Raw genomic sequence first — 25706 nt, 5'->3', positions numbered from 1 at the left:
ACTGACCACTGCATAGAATATAAAAAATATGAATATCTTCGTGGGTCTGCTGTCAACAACAGGCCTAAACCAGCCAGGGTACCAGTACAAAAACACAATCAGTAAAATATCATCTAATTATTATCAACAAAACTTTTAAAATATCGAGACATATTTTTGTCAATATTGCGCACCCCTAATGTACGGTATTAATTTTGATTTCTTCAGGTCCTAAAAAGCCTTAAATTTGACTTTAAAAATTGTGCAGCTACCCTGAACTGTGGCCTATGGCCATGGCAGTTATTGGAACGCCTGAATTCAGTGGTTAGGGTTAGGGATGTCTTTTGGCAATATAGTGTATAGATGCCCAACAGTCATGCCAATAAAGCGTATTCTGGCGCACGGAAATTTTTACGGGAAATTCACTTTACGGGAATTTAACATTTTATTTTATTTAGGTTTAATAGGCATAATAATAATAAAAATAGTAATAATAATAGTAATAATAATAAAGACACAATCAGTGAATGGATTTAAAAGGCTGGGTTGGGTGAAAATGTTTTCTTGTAAGCCTGTTATTTTATGTTACATATTCTTTCATCATTTATTGATAATAGAAAACTTAATTTGTCTATAGGCAACATCACGCGCAATAATAGGCAATATGATAATATCATAATTTCTTAATTGCGTGCTTTTGCTTAATTAATAATAAATATTATTATAGACCTATCCATCTCCATCCAACTTGCATTTTGAAACCAGTTTTCAAAAGTTTGCGTTTTCAGGCCACCAAAACGCTGTTGTTGTGTAAATGAACAGCCAAAACGGATAAAAAGTCTTGAGTTTTTAGTTGAAACCGGTGTTGTGTAAACAGCCCCTGAGACTTGACTAAACATAAACCAGGATAGATTGACTAAATATGATAAAAGCTAAAAATGACATTTGATACAGGACTAAGGCTAAATTAAAAAGCAACTGACTAAATTAACACTACGTAGAAGACAGCTAGCTATAGGACTCAGTCGGAGATCATAACGTTTCAGAGTTTGAGCATTTCCTCCTCCAGAGCACAAGGTGGCGCTGTGAGCGGCTGAAGAGTTGCAGTAGTTCAGCTTATTCATTTGTGACTTCTACAGCAACAAGCTCATTTAACGTGACAAAAGGCTCCATCACAGTTTCTTCTCGAGCACAGCGCTGTAGACAAGATTTCTTGACTTTAACCATCTAAATTATGGTAGTTTTAAGGAACTTCACTTTCAAAGTTGCGTAATTATATATTACTCTCACTATTACTGCCATAAAAGATCTGGTAAATATAGTAAGAGTAGAGCAACTATCTTCCCTAACAGATACTGTACAGTTCCACAAATCACAGCTAACCTTATGCTTTCATTTGTTTCTGTTTTCTGCAGCTCAGTAAGATGTTCTTTCTCTTTCCGGATCCACACTTCAAGAAAACCAAACACAAGTGGCGCATCATTAGCCCTACGCTACTGGCGGAGTACGCGTACACACTCCGGGTCGGGGTAAGAGCGCTTTACTCTTTATGAGCCGTTCAAAACAAACCAATGCCTGATGTTCAGTGCAAGGGGTTGCTAGCACATTTATCACCAGTTCTAATCCTTCATGATGACCTGAAAGGCCCGAACTCTTCCAGCTTTAGGAGAGGCCGTACAGATTTACTTCTTTTGATGTGGAAATCTACTTCGAGAGCGACTCTCTTTATTTATTAGCTTTACCTTAATGTTATTGATATGGAATTAGAGAAAACATGGCTCTGAAATAACCTTCTGTCAGTCTTGGCATATTATCTGTGTGTGTGTGTGTGTGTGTGTGTGTGTGTGTGTGTGTGTGTGTGTGTGTGTGTGTGTGTGACAGCACTGAGGGAGGTAGATGAAAGCAGAACAATGGCAGGCTTGTATTTGTGAATGTGGGTTATTAATACAGACTGACTGCACATTCAGCACTCATGTGGAACCTGTGTGTGTGTGTGTGTGTGTGTGTGTGTGTGTTGTTCCCTGCTGGAGGCGAGGAAACGTCTGGAAAGGCTGTAGAAAGAGAGAACCCGCCTTAAGGAGTGTATATGTAGATCTGTCTCCAGTGGAAATGTGAGGACGAAGGTTAGATGAGGGATCTGATGATACAGCTCAACTAAAGCAGTGAAATAACTTCATGTAAACGCTTTCCTCATCGTCTTCATTCCAGGCACATGTTAGTGAGAGTGAACGGCTGCTGAAGTCCCTTTGATACTTCTGAGAATCTTATCTTCCGATTATTCTATCTGCACTGTCTAAAGAGTAAACGCCAATGACACGCGATAAGACCAATGTTTGCTGTCCCGCTGTTTCGACTCGCTCTGTCAGGGGAATCTGGGACAGTTCAAAGTGTGGAAGGCAAGACCACTGCATTGATCTCCATGTAAACTGTGCTGGACTGGAGATGTGGAGGTGTGTGTGACACACACACTCTCAGGAGTTCAACACACACACTCTCAGGAGTTCGACACACACACTCTCAGGAGTTCGACACACACACTCTCAGGAGTTCGACACACACACACTCTCAGGAGTTCGACACACACACACTCTCAGGAGTTCGACACACACACACTCTCAGGAGTTCGACACACACACACTCAGGTGTTCGACACACACACACTCTCAGGTGTTCGACACACACACACTCTCAGGAGTTCGACACACACACACTCTCAGGTGTTCGACACACACACACTCTCAGGTGTTCGACACACACACACTCTCAGGTGTTCGACACACACACTCTCAGGTGTTCGACACACACACACTCTCAGGAGTTCGACACACACACTCTCAGGAGTTCGACACACACACACTCTCAGGTGTTCGACACACACACACTCTCAGGTGTTCGACACACACACTCTCAGGAGTTCGACACACACACTCTCAGGTGTTCGACACACACACACTCTCAGGTGTTCGACACACACACACACTCTCAGGTGTTCGACACACACACACTCTCAGGTGTTCGACACACACACTCTCAGGTGTTCGACACACACACACTCTCAGGAGTTCGACACACACACTCTCAGGTGTTCGACACTCTCAGGTGTTCGACACACACACTCTCAGGAGTTCGACACACACACACTCTCAGGTGTTCGACACACACACTCTCAGGTGTTCGACACACACACACTCTCAGGAGTTCGACACACACACTCTCAGGAGTTCGACACACACACACTCAGGTGTTCGACACACACACACTCTCATGTGTTCGACACACACACACTCTCAGGTGTTCGACACACACACACACACTCTCAGGAGTTCGACACACACACACTCTCAGGTGTTCGACACACACACACTCTCAGGTGTTCGACACACACACACTCTCAGGTGTTCGACACACACACTCTCAGGTGTTCGACACACACACACTCTCAGGAGTTCGACACACACACTCTCAGGAGTTCGACACACACACACTCTCAGGTGTTCGACACACACACACTCTCAGGTGTTCGACACACACACTCTCAGGTGTTCGACACACACACACTCTCAGGAGTTCGACACACACACTCTCAGGAGTTCGACACACACACACTCTCAGGTGTTCGACACACACACACTCTCAGGTGTTCGACACACACACACTCTCAGGTGTTCGACACACACACACTCTCAGGAGTTCGACACACACACTCTCAGGTGTTCGACACACACACACTCTCAGGAGTTCGACACACACACTCTCAGGAGTTCGACACACACACACTCTCAGGTGTTCGACACACACACACTCTCAGGAGTTCGACACACACACTCTCAGGTGTTCGACACACACACTCTCAGGAGTTCGACACACACTCTCAGGAGTTCGACACACACACTCTCAGGAGTTCGACACACACACACTCTCAGGAGTTCGACACACACACACTCTCAGGAGTTCGACACACACACACTCTCAGGTGTTCGACACACACACACTCTCAGGTGTTCGACACACACACACTCTCAGGTGTTCGACACACACACACTCTCAGGTGTTCGACACACACACACTCTCAGGTGTTCGACACACACACTCTCAGGAGTTCGACACACACTCTCAGGAGTTCGACACACTCTCAGGTGTTCGACACACACACACTCTCAGGTGTTCGACACACACACACTCTCAGGAGTTCGACACACACACACTCTCAGGAGTTCGACACACACTCTCAGGAGTTCGACACACACACACTCTCAGGTGTTCGACACACACACTCTCAGGAGTTCGACACACACACACTCTCAGGTGTTCGACGCACACACTCTCAGGTGTTCGACACACACACACTCTCAGGAGTTCGACACACACACTCTCAGGTGTTCGACACACACACACTCTCAGGAGTTCGACACACACACTCTCAGGTGTTCGACACACACACACTCTCAGGTGTTCGACACACACACTCTCAGGAGTTCGACACACACACTCTCAGGTGTTCGACACACACACACTCTCAGGTGTTCGACGCACACACTCTCAGGTGTTCGACACACACACTCTCAGGAGTTCGACACACACACTCTCAGGAGTTCGACACACACACTCTCAGGTGTTCGACACACACACTCTCAGGAGTTCGACACACACACACTCAGGAGTTCGACACACACACACTCAGGAGTTCGACACACACACACTCTCAGGTGTTCGACACACACACTCTCAGGAGTTCGACACACACTCTCAGGAGTTCGACACACACACTCTCAGGAGTTCGACACACACTCTCAGCAGTTCGACACACACTCTCAGGAGTTCGACACACACTCTCAGGAGTTCGACACACACACTCAGGAGTTCGACACACACACACTCTCAGGTGTTCGACACACACACTCTCAGGAGTTCGACACACACTCTCAGGAGTTCGACACACACTCTCAGGAGTTCGACACACACACACTCTCAGGTGTTCGACACACACACTCTCAGGAGTTCGACACACACTCTCAGGAGTTCGACACACACACACTCAGGAGTTCGACACACACACACTCTCAGGTGTTCGACACACACACTCTCAGGAGTTCGACACACACTCTCAGCAGTTCGACACACACTCTCAGGAGTTCGACACACACTCTCAGGAGTTCGACACACACACACTCAGGAGTTCGACACACACTCTCAGGAGTTCGACACACACTCTCAGGAGTTCGACACACACACACTCTCAGGTGTTCGACACACACACACTCTCAGGAGTTCGACACACACTCTCAGGTGTTCGGCACACACACTCTCAGGAGTTCGACACACACTCTCAGGAGTTCGACACACACACTCTCAGGAGTTCGACACACACTCTCAGGAGTTCGACACACACACACTCTCAGGTGTTCGACACACACACACTCTCAGGTGTTCGACACACACACACTCTCAGGAGTTCGACACACACACACTCTCAGGTGTTCGACACACACACTCTCAGGAGTTCGACACACACTCTCAGGTGTTCGACGCACACACTCTCAGGTGTTCGACGCACACACTCTCAGGTGTTCGACACACACACACTCTCAGGAGTTCGACACACACACACTCTCAGGTGTTCGTCACACACACTCTCAGGTGTTCGACACACACTCTCAGGTGTTCGACACACACACTCTCAGGAGTTCGACACACACTCTCAGGTGTTCGACACACACTCTCAGGTGTTCGACGCACACACTCTCAGGTGTTCGACGCACACACTCTCAGGTGTTCGACACACACACACTCTCAGGAGTTCGACACACACACTCTCAGGTGTTCGACACACACACTCTCAGGTGTTCGACACACACTCTCAGGTGTTCGACACACACACACTCTCAGGAGTTCGACACACACACTCTCAGGTGTTCGACACACACACTCTCAGGAGTTCGACACACACACTCTCAGGTGTTCGACACACACACTCTCAGGTGTTCGTCACACACACTCTCAGGTGTTCGACACACACTCTCAGGTGTTCGACACACACACACTCTCAGGTGTTCGACACACACACTCTCAGGAGTTCGACACACACTCTCAGGTGTTCGACACACACTCTCAGGTGTTCGACACACACACACTCTCAGGTGTTAAACACACTCTCAGGTGTTCGACACACACACTCTCAGGTGTTCGACGCACACACTCTCAGGTGTTCGACACACACACTCTCAGGTGTTCGACACACACACACTCTCAGGTGTTCGACACACACACTCTCAGGTGTTCGACACACACTCTCAGGAGTTCGACACACACTCTCAGGAGTTCGACACACACACACTCTCAGGAGTTCGACACACACACACTCTCAGGAGTTCGACACACACACACTCTCAGGTGTTCGACACACACACTCTCAGGTGTTCGACGCACACACTCTCAGGTGTTCGACACACACTCTCAGGTGTTCGACACACACACACTCTCAGGTGTTCGACACACACACTCTCAGGTGTTCGACACACACTCTCAGGAGTTCGACACACACTCTCAGGAGTTCGACACACACACACTCTCAGGTGTTCGACACACACACACTCTCAGGTGTTCGACACACACACACTCTCAGGTGTTCGACACACACACACTCTCAGGTGTTCGACACACACACTCTCAGGAGTTCGACACACACACACTCTCAGGTGTTCGACACACACACTCTCAGGAGTTCGACACACACACACACTCTCAGGTGTTCGACACACACACTCTCAGGAGTTCGACACACACTCTCAGGTGTTCGACACACACACTCTCAGGAGTTCGACACACACACACTCTCAGGTGTTCGACACACACACTCTCAGGAGTTCGACACACACACACTCTCAGGAGTTCGACACACACACTCTCAGGAGTTCGACACACACACACTCTCAGGTGTTCGACACACACACACTCTCAGGTGTTCGACACACACACTCTCAGGAGTTCGACACACACACACTCTCAGGTGTTCGACACACACACACTCTCAGGTGTTCGACACACACACTCTCAGGAGTTCGACACACACTCTCAGGTGTTCGACACACACACACTCTCAGGAGTTCGACACACACACTCTCAGGTGTTCGACACACACACACTCTCAGGAGTTCGACACACACACTCTCAGGTGTTCGACACACACACACTCTCAGGAGTTCGACACACACTCTCAGGAGTTCGACACACACACACTCTCAGGTGTTCGACACACACACACTCTCAGGTGTTCGACACACACACACTCTCAGGTGTTCGACACACACACACTCTCAGGTGTTCGACACACACACTCTCAGGAGTTCGACACACACACACTCTCAGGTGTTCGACACACACACTCTCAGGAGTTCGACACACACACACTCTCAGGTGTTCGACACACACACTCTCAGGAGTTCGACACACACACACTCTCAGGTGTTCGACACACACACTCTCAGGAGTTCGACACACACACACTCTCAGGTGTTCGACACACACACACTCTCAGGAGTTCGACACACACACACTCTCAGGTGTTCGACACACACACTCTCAGGTGTTCGACACACACACACTCTCAGGTGTTCGACACACACACACTCTCAGGTGTTCGACACACACACACTCTCAGGTGTTCGACACACACACACACTCTCAGGTGTTCGACACACACACACTCTCAGGAGTTCGACACACACACTCTCAGGTGTTCGACACACACACACTCTCAGGAGTTCGACACACACACTCTCAGGTGTTCGACACACACACACTCTCAGGTGTTCGACACACACACACTCTCAGGAGTTCGACACACACACTCTCAGGAGTTCGACACACACACACTCTCAGGTGTTCGACACACACACACACTCTCAGGTGTTCGACACACACACACTCTCAGGAGTTCGACACACACACACACTCAGGAGTTCGACACACACACACTCTCAGGTGTTCGACACACACTCTCAGGTGTTCGACACACTCTCAGGTGTTCGACACTCTCAGGTGTTCGACACACACACACTCTCAGGAGTTCGACACACACACACTCTCAGGTGTTCGACACACACACACTCTCAGGTGTTCGACACACACACACTCAGGAGTTCGACACACACACTCTCAGGTGTTCGACACACACACTCTCAGGTGTTCGACACACACACTCTCAGGTGTTCGACACACTCTCAGGTGTTCGTCACACACACTCTCAGGTGTTCGACACACACACTCTCAGGTGTTCGACACACACACTCTCAGGTGTTCGACACACACACTCTCAGGTGTTCGACACACACTCTCAGGTGTTCGACACACACTCTCAGGTGTTCGACACACTCTCAGGTGTTCGACACACTCTCAGGTGTTCGACACACACACACTCTCAGGTGTTCGACACACACACTCTCAGGTGTTCGACACACACTCTCAGGTGTTCGACACACACACTCTCAGGTGTTCGACACACACTCTCAGGTGTTCGACACACACTCTCAGGTGTTCGACACACTCTCAGGTGTTCGACACACACTCTCAGGTGTTCGACACACACACACTCTCAGGTGTTCGACACACACACTCTCAGGTGTTCGACACACACTCTCAGGTGTTCGGCACACACTCTCAGGTGTTCGGCACACACTCTCAGGTGTTCGACACACACTCTCAGGTGTTCGACACACACTCAGGTGTTCGTCACACACTCTCAGGTGTTCGTCACACACTCTCAGGTGTTCGACGCACACACTCTCAGGTGTTCGACGCACACACTCTCAGGTGTTCGACACACACACACTCTCAGGTGTTCGGCACACACTCTCAGGTGTTCGGCACACACTCTCAGGTGTTCGGCACACACTCTCAGGTGTTCGGCACACACACTCTCAGGTGTTCGGCACACACACTCTCAGGTGTTCGGCGCACACACTCTCAGGTGTTCGACGCACACACTCTCAGGTGTTCGACGCACACACTCTAAGGTGTTCGTCACACACTCTCAGGTGTTCGACACACACACTCTCAGGTGTTCGACACACACACTCTCAGGTGTTCGACACACACTCTCAGGAGTTCGACACACACTCTCAGGTGTTCGGCACACACTCTCAGGTGTTCGACACACACTCTCAGGTGTTCGGCACACACACTCTAAGGTGTTCGGCACACACACTCTCAGGTGTTCGACACACACTCTCAGGTGTTCGACACACACTCTCAGGTGTTCGACACACACTCTCAGGTGTTCGGCACACACACTCTCAGGTGTTCGACGCACACACTCTCAGGTGTTCGACACACACACACTCTCAGGTGTTCGACACACACTCTCAGGAGTTCGACACACACTCTCAGGAGTTCGACACACACTCTCAGGTGTTCGGCACACACTCTCAGGTGTTCGTCACACACACTCTCAGGTGTTCGACACACACACTCTCAGGTGTTCGACACACACACTCTCAGGAGTTCGGCACACACTCTCAGGTGTTCGGCACACACACTCTAAGGTGTTCGGCACACACACTCTCAGGTGTTCGACACACACTCTCAGGTGTTCGGCACACACTCTCAGGTGTTCGTCACACACTCTCAGGTGTTCGACACACACTCTCAGGAGTTCGACACACACACACTCTCAGGTGTTCGACACACACACTCTCAGGTGTTCGACACACACTCTCAGGTGTTCGACACACACTCTCAGGAGTTCGACACACACTCTCAGGTGTTCGGCACACACTCTCAGGTGTTCGGCACACACACTCTCAGGTGTTCGGCACACACACTCTCAGGAGTTCGACACACACTCTCAGGTGTTCGGCACACACTCTCAGGTGTTCGGCACACACACTCTCAGGTGTTCGGCACACACACTCTCAGGTGTTCGACACACACTCTCAGGTGTTAAACACACTCTCAGGTGTTCGACGCACACACTCTCAGGTGTTCGACGCACACACTCTAAGGTGTTCGTCACACACTCTCAGGTGTTCGACACACACACTCTCAGGTGTTCGACACACACACTCTCAGGTGTTCGACACACACTCTCAGGAGTTCGACACACACTCTCAGGTGTTCGGCACACACTCTCAGGTGTTCGACACACACACACTCTCAGGTGTTCGACACACACACTCTCAGGTGTTCGACACACACTCTCAGGTGTTCGACACACACTCTCAGGAGTTCGGCACACACTCTCAGGTGTTCGGCACACACACTCTAAGGTGTTCGGCACACACACTCTCAGGTGTTCGACACACACTCAGGTGTTCGGCACACACTCTCAGGTGTTCGTCACACACTCTCAGGTGTTCGGCACACACACTCTCAGGTGTTCGACACACACTCTCAGGTGTTAAACACACTCTCAGGTGTTCGACACACACTCTCAGGTGTTCGGCACACACACTCTCAGGTGTTAAACACACTCTCAGGTGTTCGACGCACACACTCTCAGGTGTTCGACGCACACACTCTCAGGTGTTAAACACACTCTCAGGTGTTCGGCACACACACTCTCAGGTGTTCGGCACACACACTCTCAGGTGTTCGACACACACTCTCAGGTGTTCGTCACACACACTCTCAGGTGTTCGGCACACACACTCTAAGGTGTTCGGCACACACACTCTCAGGTGTTCGACACACACTCTCAGGTGTTCGACACACACTCTCAGGTGTTCGACACACACTCTCAGGTGTTCGGCACACACACTCTCAGGTGTTCGACGCACACACTCTCAGGTGTTCGACACACACACACTCTCAGGTGTTCGACACACACTCTCAGGAGTTCGACACACACTCTCAGGAGTTCGACACACACTCTCAGGTGTTCGGCACACACTCTCAGGTGTTCGTCACACACACTCTCAGGTGTTCGACACACACACTCTCAGGTGTTCGACACACACACTCTCAGGAGTTCGGCACACACTCTCAGGTGTTCGGCACACACACTCTAAGGTGTTCGGCACACACACTCTCAGGTGTTCGACACACACTCTCAGGTGTTCGGCACACACTCTCAGGTGTTCGTCACACACTCTCAGGTGTTCGACACACACTCTCAGGAGTTCGACACACACACACTCTCAGGTGTTCGACACACACACTCTCAGGTGTTCGACACACACTCTCAGGTGTTCGACACACACTCTCAGGAGTTCGACACACACTCTCAGGTGTTCGGCACACACTCTCAGGTGTTCGGCACACACACTCTCAGGTGTTCGGCACACACACTCTCAGGAGTTCGACACACACTCTCAGGTGTTCGGCACACACTCTCAGGTGTTCGGCACACACACTCTCAGGTGTTCGGCACACACACTCTCAGGTGTTCGACACACACTCTCAGGTGTTAAACACACTCTCAGGTGTTCGACGCACACACTCTCAGGTGTTCGACGCACACACTCTAAGGTGTTCGTCACACACTCTCAGGTGTTCGACACACACACTCTCAGGTGTTCGACACACACACTCTCAGGTGTTCGACACACACTCTCAGGAGTTCGACACACACTCTCAGGTGTTCGGCACACACTCTCAGGTGTTCGACACACACTCTCAGGAGTTCGGCACACACTCTCAGGTGTTCGGCACACACACTCTAAGGTGTTCGGCACACACACTCTCAGGTGTTCGACACACACTCAGGTGTTCGGCACACACTCTCAGGTGTTCGTCACACACTCTCAGGTGTTCGGCACACACACTCTCAGGTGTTCGACACACACTCTCAGGTGTTAAACACACTCTCAGGTGTTCGACACACACTCTCAGGTGTTCGGCACACACACTCTCAGGTGTTAAACACACTCTCAGGTGTTCGACGCACACACTCTCAGGTGTTCGACGCACACACTCTCAGGTGTTAAACACACTCTCAGGTGTTCGGCACACACACTCAGGTGTTCGTCACACACTCTCAGGTGTTCGACACACACACTCTCAGGTGTTCGACACACACTCTCAGGTGTTCGGCACACACACTCTCAGGTGTTCGTCACACACACTCTCAGGTGTTCGGCACACACACTCTCAGGTGTTCGACACACACTCTCAGGTGTTCGTCACACACACTCTCAGGTGTTCGGCACACACACTCTCAGGTGTTCGGCACACACACTCTCAGGTGTTCGACGCACACACTCTCAGGTGTTCGACACACACTCTCAGGTGTTCGACACACACACTCTCAGGTGTTCGACACACACACTCTCAGGTGTTCGACACACACTCTCAGGTGTTCGGCACACACACTCTCAGGTGTTCGGCACACACACTCTCAGGTGTTCGACACACACTCTCAGGTGTTCGTCACACACACTCTCAGGTGTTCGGCACACACACTCTCAGGTGTTCGGCACACACACTCTCAGGTGTTCGACGCACACACTCTCAGGTGTTCGACACACACTCTCAGGTGTTCGGCACACACACTCTCAGGTGTTCGACACACACTCTCAGGTGTTCGACACACACTCTCAGGTGTTCGTCACACACACTCTCAGGTGTTCGTCACACACTCTCAGGTGTTCGACACACACACTCTCAGGTGTTCGACACACACACTCTCAGGTGTTCGACACACACACTCTCAGGTGTTCGACACACACTCTCAGGTGTTCGACACACACTCTCAGGTGTTCGACACACACTCTCAGGTGTTAAACACACTCTCAGGTGTTCGATACACACACTCTCAGGTGTTCGTCACACACTCTCAGGTGTTCGATACACACACTCTCAGGTGTTCGACACACACTCTCAGGTGTTCGACACACACTCTCAGGTGTTCGACACACACTCTCAGGTGTTCGGCACACACACTCTCAGGTGTTCGGCACACACACTCTCAGGTGTTCGACACACACTCTCAGGTGTTCGACACACACTCTCAGGTGTTCGTCACACACTCTCAGGTGTTCGTCACACACTCTCAGGTGTTCGATACACACTCTCAGGTGTTCGACACACTCTCAGGTGTTCGACACACACTCTCAGGTGTTCGACACACACTCTCAGGTGTTCGGCACACACACTCAGGTGTTCGGCACACACACTCAGGTGTTCGGCACACACACTCAGGTGTTCGACACACACTCTCAGGTGTTCGACACACTCTCAGGTGTTCGACGCACACACTCTCAGGTGTTCGACTACACACACTCTCAGGTGTTCGACACACACACACTCTCAGGTGTTCGACACACACTCTCAGGTGTTCGACACACACACTCTCAGGAGTTCGACGCACACACTCTCAGGTGTTCGGCACACACACTCTCAGGTGTTCGACACACACACACTCAGGTGTTCGACGCACACACTCTCAGGTGTTCGGCACACACACTCTCAGGTGTTCGGCACACACACTCTCAGGAGTTCGACACACTCTCAGGTGTTCGACGCACACTCTCAGGTGTTCGACACACACACACTCTCAGGTGTTCGACACACACTCTCAGGTGTTCGACACACACACTCTCAGGAGTTCGACACACACACTCTCAGGTGTTCGACACACACACACTCTCAGGTGTTCGACGCACACACTCTCAGGTGTTCGACACACACACTCTAAGGTGTTCGGCGCACACACTCTAAGGTGTTCGACACACACTCTCAGGTGTTCGGCACACACTCTCAGGTGTTCGACACACACTCTCAGGTGTTCGACGCACACACTCTCAGGTGTTCGACACACACACACTCTCAGGTGTTCGACGCACACACTCTCAGGTGTTCGACGCACACACTCTCAGGTGTTCGGCGCACACACTCTCAGGTGTTCGACACACACTCTCAGGTGTTCGGCACACACACTCTCAGGTGTTCGACACACACTCTCAGGTGTTAAACACACTCTCAGGTGTTCGGCACACACACTCTCAGTTGTTCGACACACACTCTCAGGTGTTAAACACACTCTCAGGTGTTCGGCACACACACTCTCAGGTGTTAAACACACTCTCAGGTGTTAAACACACTCTCAGGTGTTCAGCACACACACTCTCAGGTGTTCGACGCACACACTCTCAGGTGTTCGACACACACACTCTCAGGTGTTAAACACACTCTCAGGTGTTAAACACACTCTCAGGTGTTCGGCACACACACTCAGGTGTTCGACACACACTCTCAGGTGTTAAACACACTCTCAGGTGTTCGACACACACTCTCAGGTGTTCGGCACACACTCTCAGGTGTTCGACACACACTCTCAGGTGTTCGACGCACACACTCTCAGGTGTTCGACACACACACACTCTCAGGTGTTCGACGCACACACTCTCAGGTGTTCGACGCACACACTCTCAGGTGTTCGGCGCACACACTCTCAGGTGTTCGACACACACTCTCAGGTGTTCGGCACACACACTCTCAGGTGTTCGACACACACTCTCAGGTGTTAAACACACTCTCAGGTGTTCGGCACACACACTCTCAGTTGTTCGACACACACTCTCAGGTGTTAAACACACTCTCAGGTGTTCGGCACACACACTCTCAGGTGTTAAACACACTCTCAGGTGTTAAACACACTCTCAGGTGTTCAGCACACACACTCTCAGGTGTTCGACGCACACACTCTCAGGTGTTCGACACACACACTCTCAGGTGTTAAACACACTCTCAGGTGTTAAACACACTCTCAGGTGTTCGGCACACACACTCAGGTGTTCGACACACACTCTCAGGTGTTAAACACACTCTCAGGTGTTCGACACACACTCTCAGGTGTTCGGCACACACACTCTCAGGTGTTCGACGCACACACTCTCAGGTGTTCGACGCACACACTCTCAGGTGTTAAACACACTCTCAGGTGTTAAACACACTCTCAGGTGTTCGGCACACACACTCAGGTGTTCGACACACACTCAGGTGTTAAACACACTCTCAGGTGTTCGACACACACTCTCAGGTGTTCGACACACACACACTCAGGTGTTCGACGCACACACTCTCAGGTGTTGGCACACACACTCTCAGGTGTTCGACGCACACACTCTCAGGTGTTCGTCACACACTCTCAGGTGTTCGACACACACTCTCAGGTGTTCGACACACACTCTCAGGTGTTCGGCACACACACTCTCAGGTGTTCGACTACACTGACGTTAGCCACTCAACTCTTCATTCATGCACTTCTGATATTGACACTCACCAAATAAATCTGTGGTTACGATGAATAAATGTTTATTGTGTGTTGTGTAGGGCTTAGTGTACACTAACACTGATGTGTATTGTGTGTTGTGTAGGGTTTAGTGTACACTAACACTGATGTGTATTGTGTGTTGTGTAGGGCTTAGTGTACACTAACACTGATGTGTATTGTGTGTTGTATAGGGTTTAGTGTACACTAACACTGATGTGTATTGTGTGTTGTGTAGGGCTTAGTGTACACTAACACTGATGTGTATTGTGTGTTGTATAGGGTTTAGTGTACACTAACACTGATGTGTATTGTGTGTTGTGTAGGGCTTAGTGTACACTAACACTGATGTGTATTGTGTGTTGTATAGGGTTTAGTGTACACTAACACTGATGTGTGTTGTGTGTTGTGTAACCCCTGTTCGACCCCTGTGTACACTAAACCCCTGTTCGTATAGGGTTTAGTGTACACTAACACTGATGTGTATTGTGTGTTGTGTAACCCCTGTTCGACCCCTGTGTACACTAAACCCCTGTTCGTATAGGGTTTAGTGTACACTAACACTGATGTGTATTGTGTGTTGTGTAACCCCTGTTCGACCCCTGTGTACACTAAACCCCTGTTCGTATAGGGTTTAGTGTACACTAACACTGATGTGTATTGTGTGTTGTGTAGGGTTTAGTGTACACTAACACTGGTGTGTATTGTGTGTTGTAGGGTTTAGTGTACACTAACACTGTTGTGTATTGTGTGTTGTAGGGTTTAGTGTACACTAACACTGATGTGTATTGTGTGTTGTAGGGTTTAGTGTACACTAACACTGATGTGTATTGTGTGTTGTAGGGTTTAGTGTACACTAACACTGTTGTGTATTGTGTGTTGTAGGGTTTAGTGTACACTAACACTGATGTGTATTGTGTGTTGTAGGGTTTAGTGTACACTAACACTGATGTGTATTGTGTGTTGTAGGGTTTAGTGTACACTAACACTGTTGTGTATTGTGTGTTGTAGGGTTTAGTGTACACTAACACTGATGTGTATTGTGTGTTGTAGGGTTTAGTGTACACTAACACTTTGTGTATTGTGTGTTGTAGGGTTTAGAGTACACTAACACTGTTGTGTATTGTGTGTTGTAGGGTTTAGTGTACACTAACACTGGTGTGTATTGGTAAATGGACTGCATTTATATAGCGCTTTCACAAAGTGCTGTACATATAGCGCTGTACACCCATTCACTCACTCATTCATACACCGACGGCGGTGTCAGCCATGCAAGGCGATCCAGCTCGTGGGGAGCAGCTGGGGTTAGGTGTCTTGCTCATGGACACCTCGACACTTGGTCAGGTGGAACCGGGGATTGAACCACCAACCTTTCGATTCGTAGACAACCACTGAACCACTGAGCCACTGCCGCCGTGTATTGTGTGTTGTAGGGTTTAGTGTACACTAACACTGATGTGTATTGTGTGTTGTGTAGGGTTTAGTGTACACTAACACTGATGTGTATTGTGTGTTGTGTAGGGTTTAGTGTACACTAACACTGGTGTGTATTGTGTGTTGTAGGGTTTAGTGTACACTAACACTGGTGTGTGTTGTAGGGTTTAGTGTACACTAACACTGGTGTGTATTGTGTGTTGTAGGGTTTAGTGTACACTAACACTGATGTGTATTGTGTGTTGTGTAGGGTTTAGTGTACACTAACACTGGTGTGTGTTGTAGGGTTTAGTGTACACTAACACTGGTGTGTATTGTGTGTTGTAGGGTTTAGTGTACACTAACACTGGTGTGTGTTGTAGGGTTTAGTGTACACTAACACTGGTGTGTATTGTGTGTTGTAGGGTTTAGTGTACACTAACACTGATGTGTGTTGTGTAGGGTTTAGTGTACGCTAACACTGATGTGTATTGTGTGTTGTGTAGGGTTTAGTGTACACTAACACTGGTGTGTATTGTGTGTTGTAGGGTTTAGTGTACACTAACACTGGTGTGTATTGTGTGTTGTGTAGGGTTTAGTGTACACTAACACTGTGTATTGTGTGTTGTGTAGGGTTTAGTGTACACTAACACTGGTGTGTATTGTGTGTTGTGTAGGGTTTAGTGTACACTAACACTGATGTGTATTGTGTGTTGTGTAGGGTTTAGTGTACACTAACACTGGTGTGTATTGTGTGTTGTAGGGTTTAGTGTACACTAACACTGGTGTGTATTGTGTGTTGTGTAGGGTTTAGTGTACACTAACACTGGTGTGTATTGTGTGTTGTGTAGGGTTTAGTGTACACTAACACTGGTGTGTATTGTGTGTTGTGTAGGGTTTAGTGTACACTAACACTGATGTGTATTGTGTGTTGTAGGGTTTAGTGTACACTAACACTGGTGTGTATTGTGTGTTGTTGTAGGGTTTAGTGTACACTAACACTGGTGTGTATTGTGTGTTGTGTAGGGTTTAGTGTACACTAACACTGATGTGTATTGTGTGTTGTGTAGGGTTTAGTGTACACTAACACTGATGTGTATTGTGTGTTGTGTAGGGTTTAGTGTACACTAACACTGATGTGTATTGTGTGTTGTGTAGGGTTTAGTGTACACTAACACTGATGTGTATTGTGTGTTGTGTAGGGTTTAGTGTACACTAACACTGATGTGTATTGTGTGTTGTGTAGGGTTTAGTGTACACTAACACTGGTGTGTATTGTGTGTTGTGTAGGGCTTAGTGTACACTAACACTGGTGTGTATTGTGTGTTGTGTAGGGCTTAGTGTACACTAACACTGGTGTGTATTGTGTGTTGTGTAGGGCTTAGTGTACACTAACACTGATGTGTATTGTGTGTTGTGTAGGGTTTAGTGTACACTAACACTGGTGTGTATTGTGTGTTGTGTAGGGTTTAGTGTACACTAACACTGATGTGTATTGTGTGTTGTGTAGGGTTTAGTGTACACTAACACTGGTGTGTATTGTGTGTTGTGTAGGGCTTAGTGTACACTAACACTGGTGTGTATTGTGTGTTGTGTAGGGTTTAGTGTACACTAACACTGATGTGTATTGTGTGTTGTGTAGGGTTTAGTGTACACTAACACTGATGTGTATTGTGTGTTGTGTAGGGTTTAGTGTACACTAACACTGATGTGTATTGTGTGTTGTGTAGGGTTTAGTGTACACTAACACTGATGTGTATTGTGTGTTGTGTAGGGTTTAGTGTACACTAACACTGATGTGTATTGTGTGTTGTGTAGGGTTTAGTGTACACTAACACGGATGTGTATTGTGTGTTGTGTAGGGTTTAGTGTACACTAACACTGATGTGTATTGTGTGTTGTGTAGGGTTTAGTGTACACTAACACTGATGTGTATTGTGTGTTGTGTAGGGTTTAGTGTACACTAACACTGGTGTGTATTGTGTGTTGTGTAGGGTTTAGTGTACACTAACACTGGTGTGTATTGTGTGTTGTGTAGGGTTTAGTGTACACTAACACTGATGTGTATTGTGTGTTGTGTAGGGTTTAGTGTACACTAACACTGATGTGTATTGTGTGTTGTGTAGGGTTTAGTGTACACTAACACTGATGTGTATTGTGTGTTGTGTAGGGTTTAGTGTACACTAACACTGATGTGTATTGTGTGTTGTAGGGTTTAGTGTACACTAACACTGGTGTGTATTGTGTGTTGTAGGGTTTAGTGTACACTAACACTGGTGTGTATTGTGTGTTGTAGGGTTTAGTGTACACTAACACTGATGTGTATTGTGTGTTGTAGGGTTTAGTGTACACTAACACTGGTGTGTATTGTGTGTTGTAGGGTTTAGTGTACACTAACACTGGTGTGTATTGTGTGTTGTAGGGTTTAGTGTACACTAACACTGGTGTGTATTGTGTGTTGTGTAGGGTTTAGTGTACACTAACACTGGTGTGTATTGTGTGTTGTGTAGGGTTTAGTGTACACTAACACTGATGTGTATTGTGTGTTGTGTAGGGTTTAGTGTACACTAACACTGATGTGTATTGTGTGTTGTGTAGGGTTTAGTGTACACTAACACGGATGTGTATTGTGTGTTGTGTAGGGTTTAGTGTACACTAACACTGATGTGTATTGTGTGTTGTGTAGGGTTTAGTGTACACTAACACTGATGTGTATTGTGTGTTGTGTAGGGTTTAGTGTACACTAACACTGGTGTGTATTGTGTGTTGTGTAGGGTTTAGTGTACACTAACACTGATGTGTATTGTGTGTTGTATAGGGTTTAGTGTACACTAACACTGATATGTATTGTGTGTTGTATAGGGTTTAGTGTACACTAACACTGATGTGTATTGTGTGTTGTATAGGGTTTAGTGTACACTAACACTGTTGTGTATTGTGTGTTGTAGGGTTTAGTGTACACTAACACTGGTGTGTATTGTGTGTTGTGTAGGGTTTAGTGTACACTAACACGGATGTGTATTGTGTGTTGTGTAGGGTTTAGTGTACACTAACACTGATGTGTATTGTGTGTTGTGTAGGGTTTAGTGTACACTAACACTGATGTGTATTGTGTGTTGTGTAGGGTTTAGTGTACACTAACACTGGTGTGTATTGTGTGTTGTGTAGGGTTTAGTGTACACTAACACTGATGTGTATTGTGTGTTGTATAGGGTTTAGTGTACACTAACACTGATATGTATTGTGTGTTGTATAGGGTTTAGTGTACACTAACACTGATGTGTATTGTGTGTTGTATAGGGTTTAGTGTACACTAACACTGGTGTGTATTGTGTGTTGTAGGGTTTAGTGTACACTAACACTGGTGTGTATTGTGTGTTGTGTAGGGTTTAGTGTACACTAACACGGATGTGGAGGAGGTGCACGACTGGATCGTCACACACTTCAGGGATCATCCTCTCTTCACCAGAGTGTCGGACGAACAACTGGTATGTTTTACATCTGTCTGTTTCTAGGCCTGAAATACTGAACATAGTAATTGTATTAAACCACAAGATTATGGCTGATTATAATGCTTTCTCATGTATTATTGACACAGTATTTTTGATAAAAAAACATCTGAACTAGTTAACCCTGCTCATGTTAACCCTGGGTTAATGCAATCCTAGGTTATCCTGCTTCACGTTTCACATTGCTCATTATCAATTAATCTTGTATTCATATACTGATGTTTCTCACTGTACATCCCTAAACTCCTGGTTGTCGTCCTGATTTGCATATTTGCGGTGTCAGTGTCACTGATTGGACGAGCGCATCACGTGACCTGTTTACATAAAGGCTCTAGTGTTGCACATCCATGTATTATATCGTGTTATATCGCATTCACATTTATACTGAATGGAGTTTTCAGACTATAAAAGGTATGAATAAAACACTCTCGTCACTCCAGTTGCGTTTTCTGTCACTGTTTTACGACCTTAACCCTGGGTTTAGCATGAACGTTAACCCGGGGTTTAGCACGAACTTAACCTGGGGTTTAGCAGGACCTTAACCCGGGGTTTAGCACGACCTTAACCCAGGGTTTAGCACGAACTTAACCTGGAGTTTAGCATAACCTTAACCCGTTGTTTATTACGAACTTAACCTGGGGTTTAGCAGGACCTTAACCCAGGGTTTAGCAGGACCTTAACCCGGGGTTTAGCACAAACTTAAAGGACAAGTTCGGTATTTTACACTTAAAGCCCTGTTTACAGATCGTTTCTGATGAAATAGAACGGTTAAGATTAAAATTTGGACAGATGCTGCTGTCCCGAGAATTTTAGGTTTCTTTCGCGTTCCCCAAAACCTCCAGACTGGGTGTATATGTGCACTCGAACACTCCTTCCTAAAACACATTAAACTTTCGTTTACAAAGACGTGAAACTCAGCGAGTGGTCAGGGGTGTTCACTGATATGCTCACACAGAAATCGCTGCAAAAGATGCTTTCCAACAGGTTTTATCGTAGTTTTTGTCTCCTCCATTGACTTGTATTGGATGTGATGTGAGATACGGTTTTACTCCGCGCGGAAACTGAAATGGGGTTGTTTTCTTCTTCTTCTTCTTCTTCTTCTTCTTCTTCTTCTTCTTGTGTTTTTTTTTTATGGCGGATCGCAAACTGAAATGCCAGTGGTTTGCTTGCAAAGGTGCATTATCGCCACCAACTGGGCTGGAGTGTCTATTATTGAAGCTCTCAGCGGAAGAATGTACGGGTGTGAGACGTTTGGATAAATAGGTCCACAGTTTTACAACGAATGGTAAAACACCTGTTGGAAAGCATCTTTTGCAGCGATTTCTGTGTGAGCATATCAGTGAACACCCCTGACCACTCGGTGAGTTTCACGTCTTTGTAAACGAAAGTTTAATGCGTTTTAGGAAGGAGTGTTCGAGTGCACCTATGCAGCCATTCTGGAGGTGGGGGGGGGAAGCGAAAGAAACCTAAAATTCTCGGGACAGCAGCATTTGTCCAAATTTTAATTTTAACTGTTCTATTTCACCAGAAACGATCTGTAAACAGGGCTTTAAGTGTAAAATACCGAACTTGTCCTTTAACCTCGGGTTTAGCATAACCTTAACCCGTTGTTTATCACAAACTTAACCTGGGGTTTATCACGACCTTAACCCGGGGTTTAGTGCAGTGTGAAAAGTGTTTCAAATACATAAATGATGGTTTGAGCCCTCAGAATAAATACTTTATGCTCATTGGGTTCAATGACTTGATGTTTGGGCTGATTGTGTCGCAGGCTGATGACATCATCATTGGTCACCTGGGCACGTGCACGGAAGAGGGAAAGAAGGTTCAGAGAAACGGAGGCAAAAACTTTTTAGCAGTTTTCCGCCGAGTGGAAGATCCCGCGACGTGAGACTCTGTGGCCTGAAGTGACGCAAGAGAAGATCATTTACAGCAACTGATTCCCAAACCAGCATGTAAAATATTTTTTCTAAATCTGAATAATCAGATCTTGACATTTTCTGTATATTAAATGTTTATTATATTAAGCATGTCTCTGTTTCATGTGTCCATGAGCTCGTCCTTTGGCTGATGGTTCTGATTCTGAGAGCTTCATGTGAGGTTTCTCTAGTGTTTTCATAGACTATTCAAGGGAATTTAAATTCCCAATCGCTGCGTGGCTCCTTAATGCCAGTAATAACTGATTAAAGTTTCTCAAGTTCATCTTCATGAGCAAAAGGGAAAAGGCCAGTCTGTGTTAGAATGCAGACACACACAGTATCAGACACACACACGGGATCAGACACACACACGGGATCAGACACACACACACAGGATCAGAGACACACACAGTATCAGACACACACACGGGATCAGAGACACACACAGTATCAGACACACACAGGATCAGACACACACAGGATCAGACACACACGGGATCAGACACACACACGGGATCAGACACACACACGGGATCAGACACACACAGGATCAGACACACACGGGATCAGACACACACACGGGATCAGAGACACACACACAGGATCAGACACACACACGGGATCAGACACACACACGGGATCAGACACACACACAGGATCAGACACACACGGGATCAGACACACACACGGGATCAGAGACACACACACAGTATCAGACACACACAGGATCAGACACACACACGGGATCAGACACACGGGATCAGACACACGGGATCAGACACACACACGGGATCAGACACACACGGGATCAGACACACACACACAGGATCAGAGACACACACAGTATCAGACACACACACGGGATCAGAGACACACACAGTATCAGACACACACACGGGATCAGACACACACAGGATCAGACACACACACAGGATCAGACACACACACGGGATCAGAGACACACACAGTATCAGACACACACACGGGATCAGAGACACACACAGTATCAGACACACACACGGGATCAGACACACACAGGATCAGACACACACATCATGGGATCAGACACACACACGGGATCAGACACACACACAGGATCAGACACACACGGGATCAGACACACACACAGGATCAGACACACACACAGTATCAGACACACACGGGATCAGACACACACACGGGATCAGACACACGGGATCAGACACACACACACAGGATCAGAGACACACACAGTATCAGACACACACACGGGATCAGAGACACACACAGTATCAGACACACACACGGGATCAGACACACACAGGATCAGACACACACACAGGATCAGACACACACACGGGATCAGAGACACACACACAGGATCAGACACACACACGGGATCAGACACACACACGGGATCAGACACACACACAGGATCAGACACACACGGGATCAGACACACACACAGGATCAGACACACACACAGTATCAGACACACACGGGATCAGACACACACACGGGATCACACACACGGGATCAGACACACACGGGATCAGACACACACACGGGATCAGACACACACACGGGATCAGACACACACACAGTATCAGACACACACGGGATCAGACACACACGGGATCAGACACACACACGGGATCAGACACACGGGATCAGACACACACACAGGATCAGACACACGGGATCAGAGACACACACGGGATCAGACACACACACAGGATCAGACACAGGATCAGACACACACACAGGATCAGACACACACACGGGATCAGACACACACACGGGATCAGAGACACACACAGGATCAGACACACACGGGATCAGAGACACACACGGGATCAGACACACACACGGATCAGACACACAGGATCAGACACACACACGGGATCAGACACACACAGGATCAGACACACAGGATCAGACACACACAGGATCAGACACACACGGGATCAGAGACACACACGGGATCAGACACACACACGATCAGACACACACAGGATCAGACACACACACAGGATCAGACACACACACAGGATCAGACACACACACGGGATCAGAGACACACACAGGATCAGACACACACACAGGATCAGACACACACGGGATCAGACACACACACGGGATCAGACACACACACGATCAGACACACAGGATCAGACACACACACGGGATCAGAGACACACGGGATCAGAGACACACACAGGATCAGACACACACAGGATCAGACACACACGGGATCAGACACACACAGGATCAGACACACACACGGGATCAGACACACACGGGATCAGACACACACTAGGGATCAGACACACACGGGATCAGACACACACACGGGATCAGACACACACAGGATCAGACACACACTAGGGATCAGACACACACGGGATCAGACACACACACGGGATCAGACACACACAGGATCAGACACACACGGGATCAGAGACACACACGGGATCAGAGACACACACGGGATCAGACACACACACGGATCAGACACACAGGATCAGACACACACACGGGATCAGACACACACAGGATCAGACACACAGGATCAGACACACACAGGATCAGACACACACGGGATCAGAGACACACACGGGATCAGACACACACACGATCAGACACACACAGGATCAGACACACACACAGGATCAGACACACACACAGGATCAGACACACACACGGGATCAGAGACACACACAGGATCAGACACACACACAGGATCAGACACACACGGGATCAGACACACACACGGGATCAGACACACACACGATCAGACACACAGGATCAGACACACACACGGGATCAGAGACACACGGGATCAGAGACACACAGGATCAGAGACACACACAGGATCAGACACACACAGGATCAGACACACACGGGATCAGACACACACAGGATCAGACACACACACGGGATCAGACACACACGGGATCAGACACACACTAGGGATCAGACACACACGGGATCAGACACACACACGGGATCAGACACACACAGGATCAGACACACACACGGGATCAGACACACACAGGATCAGACACACACACGGGATCAGAGACACACAGGATCAGAGACACACGGGATCAGACACAGGATCAGACACACACGGGATCAGACACACACGGGATCAGACACACACAGGATCAGACACACACACGGGATCAGACACACACACACGGGATCAGACACACACAGGATCAGACACACACACGGGATCAGACACACACACGGGATCCGACACACACTCGGGATCAGAGACACACACAGGATCAGACACACACATGGGATCAGAGACACACACAGTATCAGACACACACACGGGATCAGACACACACTCAGGATCAGACACACACATGGGATCAGAGACACACACAGGATCAGACACACACACAGGATCAGACACACACACGGGATCAGACACACACACGGGATCAGACACACACGGGATCAGACACACACACAGGATCAGACACACACAGGATCAGACACACACACGGGATCAGACACACAGGATCAGACACACACACACGGGATCAGACACACACACACGGGATCAGAGACACACATGGGATCAGAGACACACAGGATCAGACACACAGGATCAGACACAAACACAGGATCAGACACACACGGGATCAGACACACACATGGGATCAGAGACACACACGTGATCAG

At 48.1% G+C, this 25706-nt stretch overlaps 1 protein-coding gene across 1 annotated transcript in view; it reads left to right on the top strand.

Annotated features, from left to right (window-relative positions):
• mettl1 (methyltransferase 1, tRNA methylguanosine) overlaps window positions 1-22131 on the top strand; it is a 51273-nt gene extending 29142 nt beyond the window's left edge. The window contains exons 4-6 of the mRNA XM_079857069.1: window positions 1395-1508; window positions 19984-20085; window positions 21878-22131. Coding sequence (XP_079713195.1) covers window positions 1395-1508; window positions 19984-20085; window positions 21878-21997 — 336 coding nt within the window. The 3' untranslated portion in view covers window positions 21998-22131. The remainder of the gene's footprint in view (window positions 1-1394; window positions 1509-19983; window positions 20086-21877) is intronic.
• The last annotated feature ends 3575 nt before the right edge of the window (window positions 22132-25706 follow it).

Source organism: Squalius cephalus, assembly GCF_949319135.1.
Source record: "Squalius cephalus genome assembly, chromosome: 22".
NCBI lineage: Eukaryota > Metazoa > Chordata > Actinopteri > Cypriniformes > Leuciscidae > Squalius > Squalius cephalus.
The sequence above is the reverse complement of the archived record's forward strand: the minus strand, read 5'-3'. Positions and strand labels throughout refer to the sequence as shown.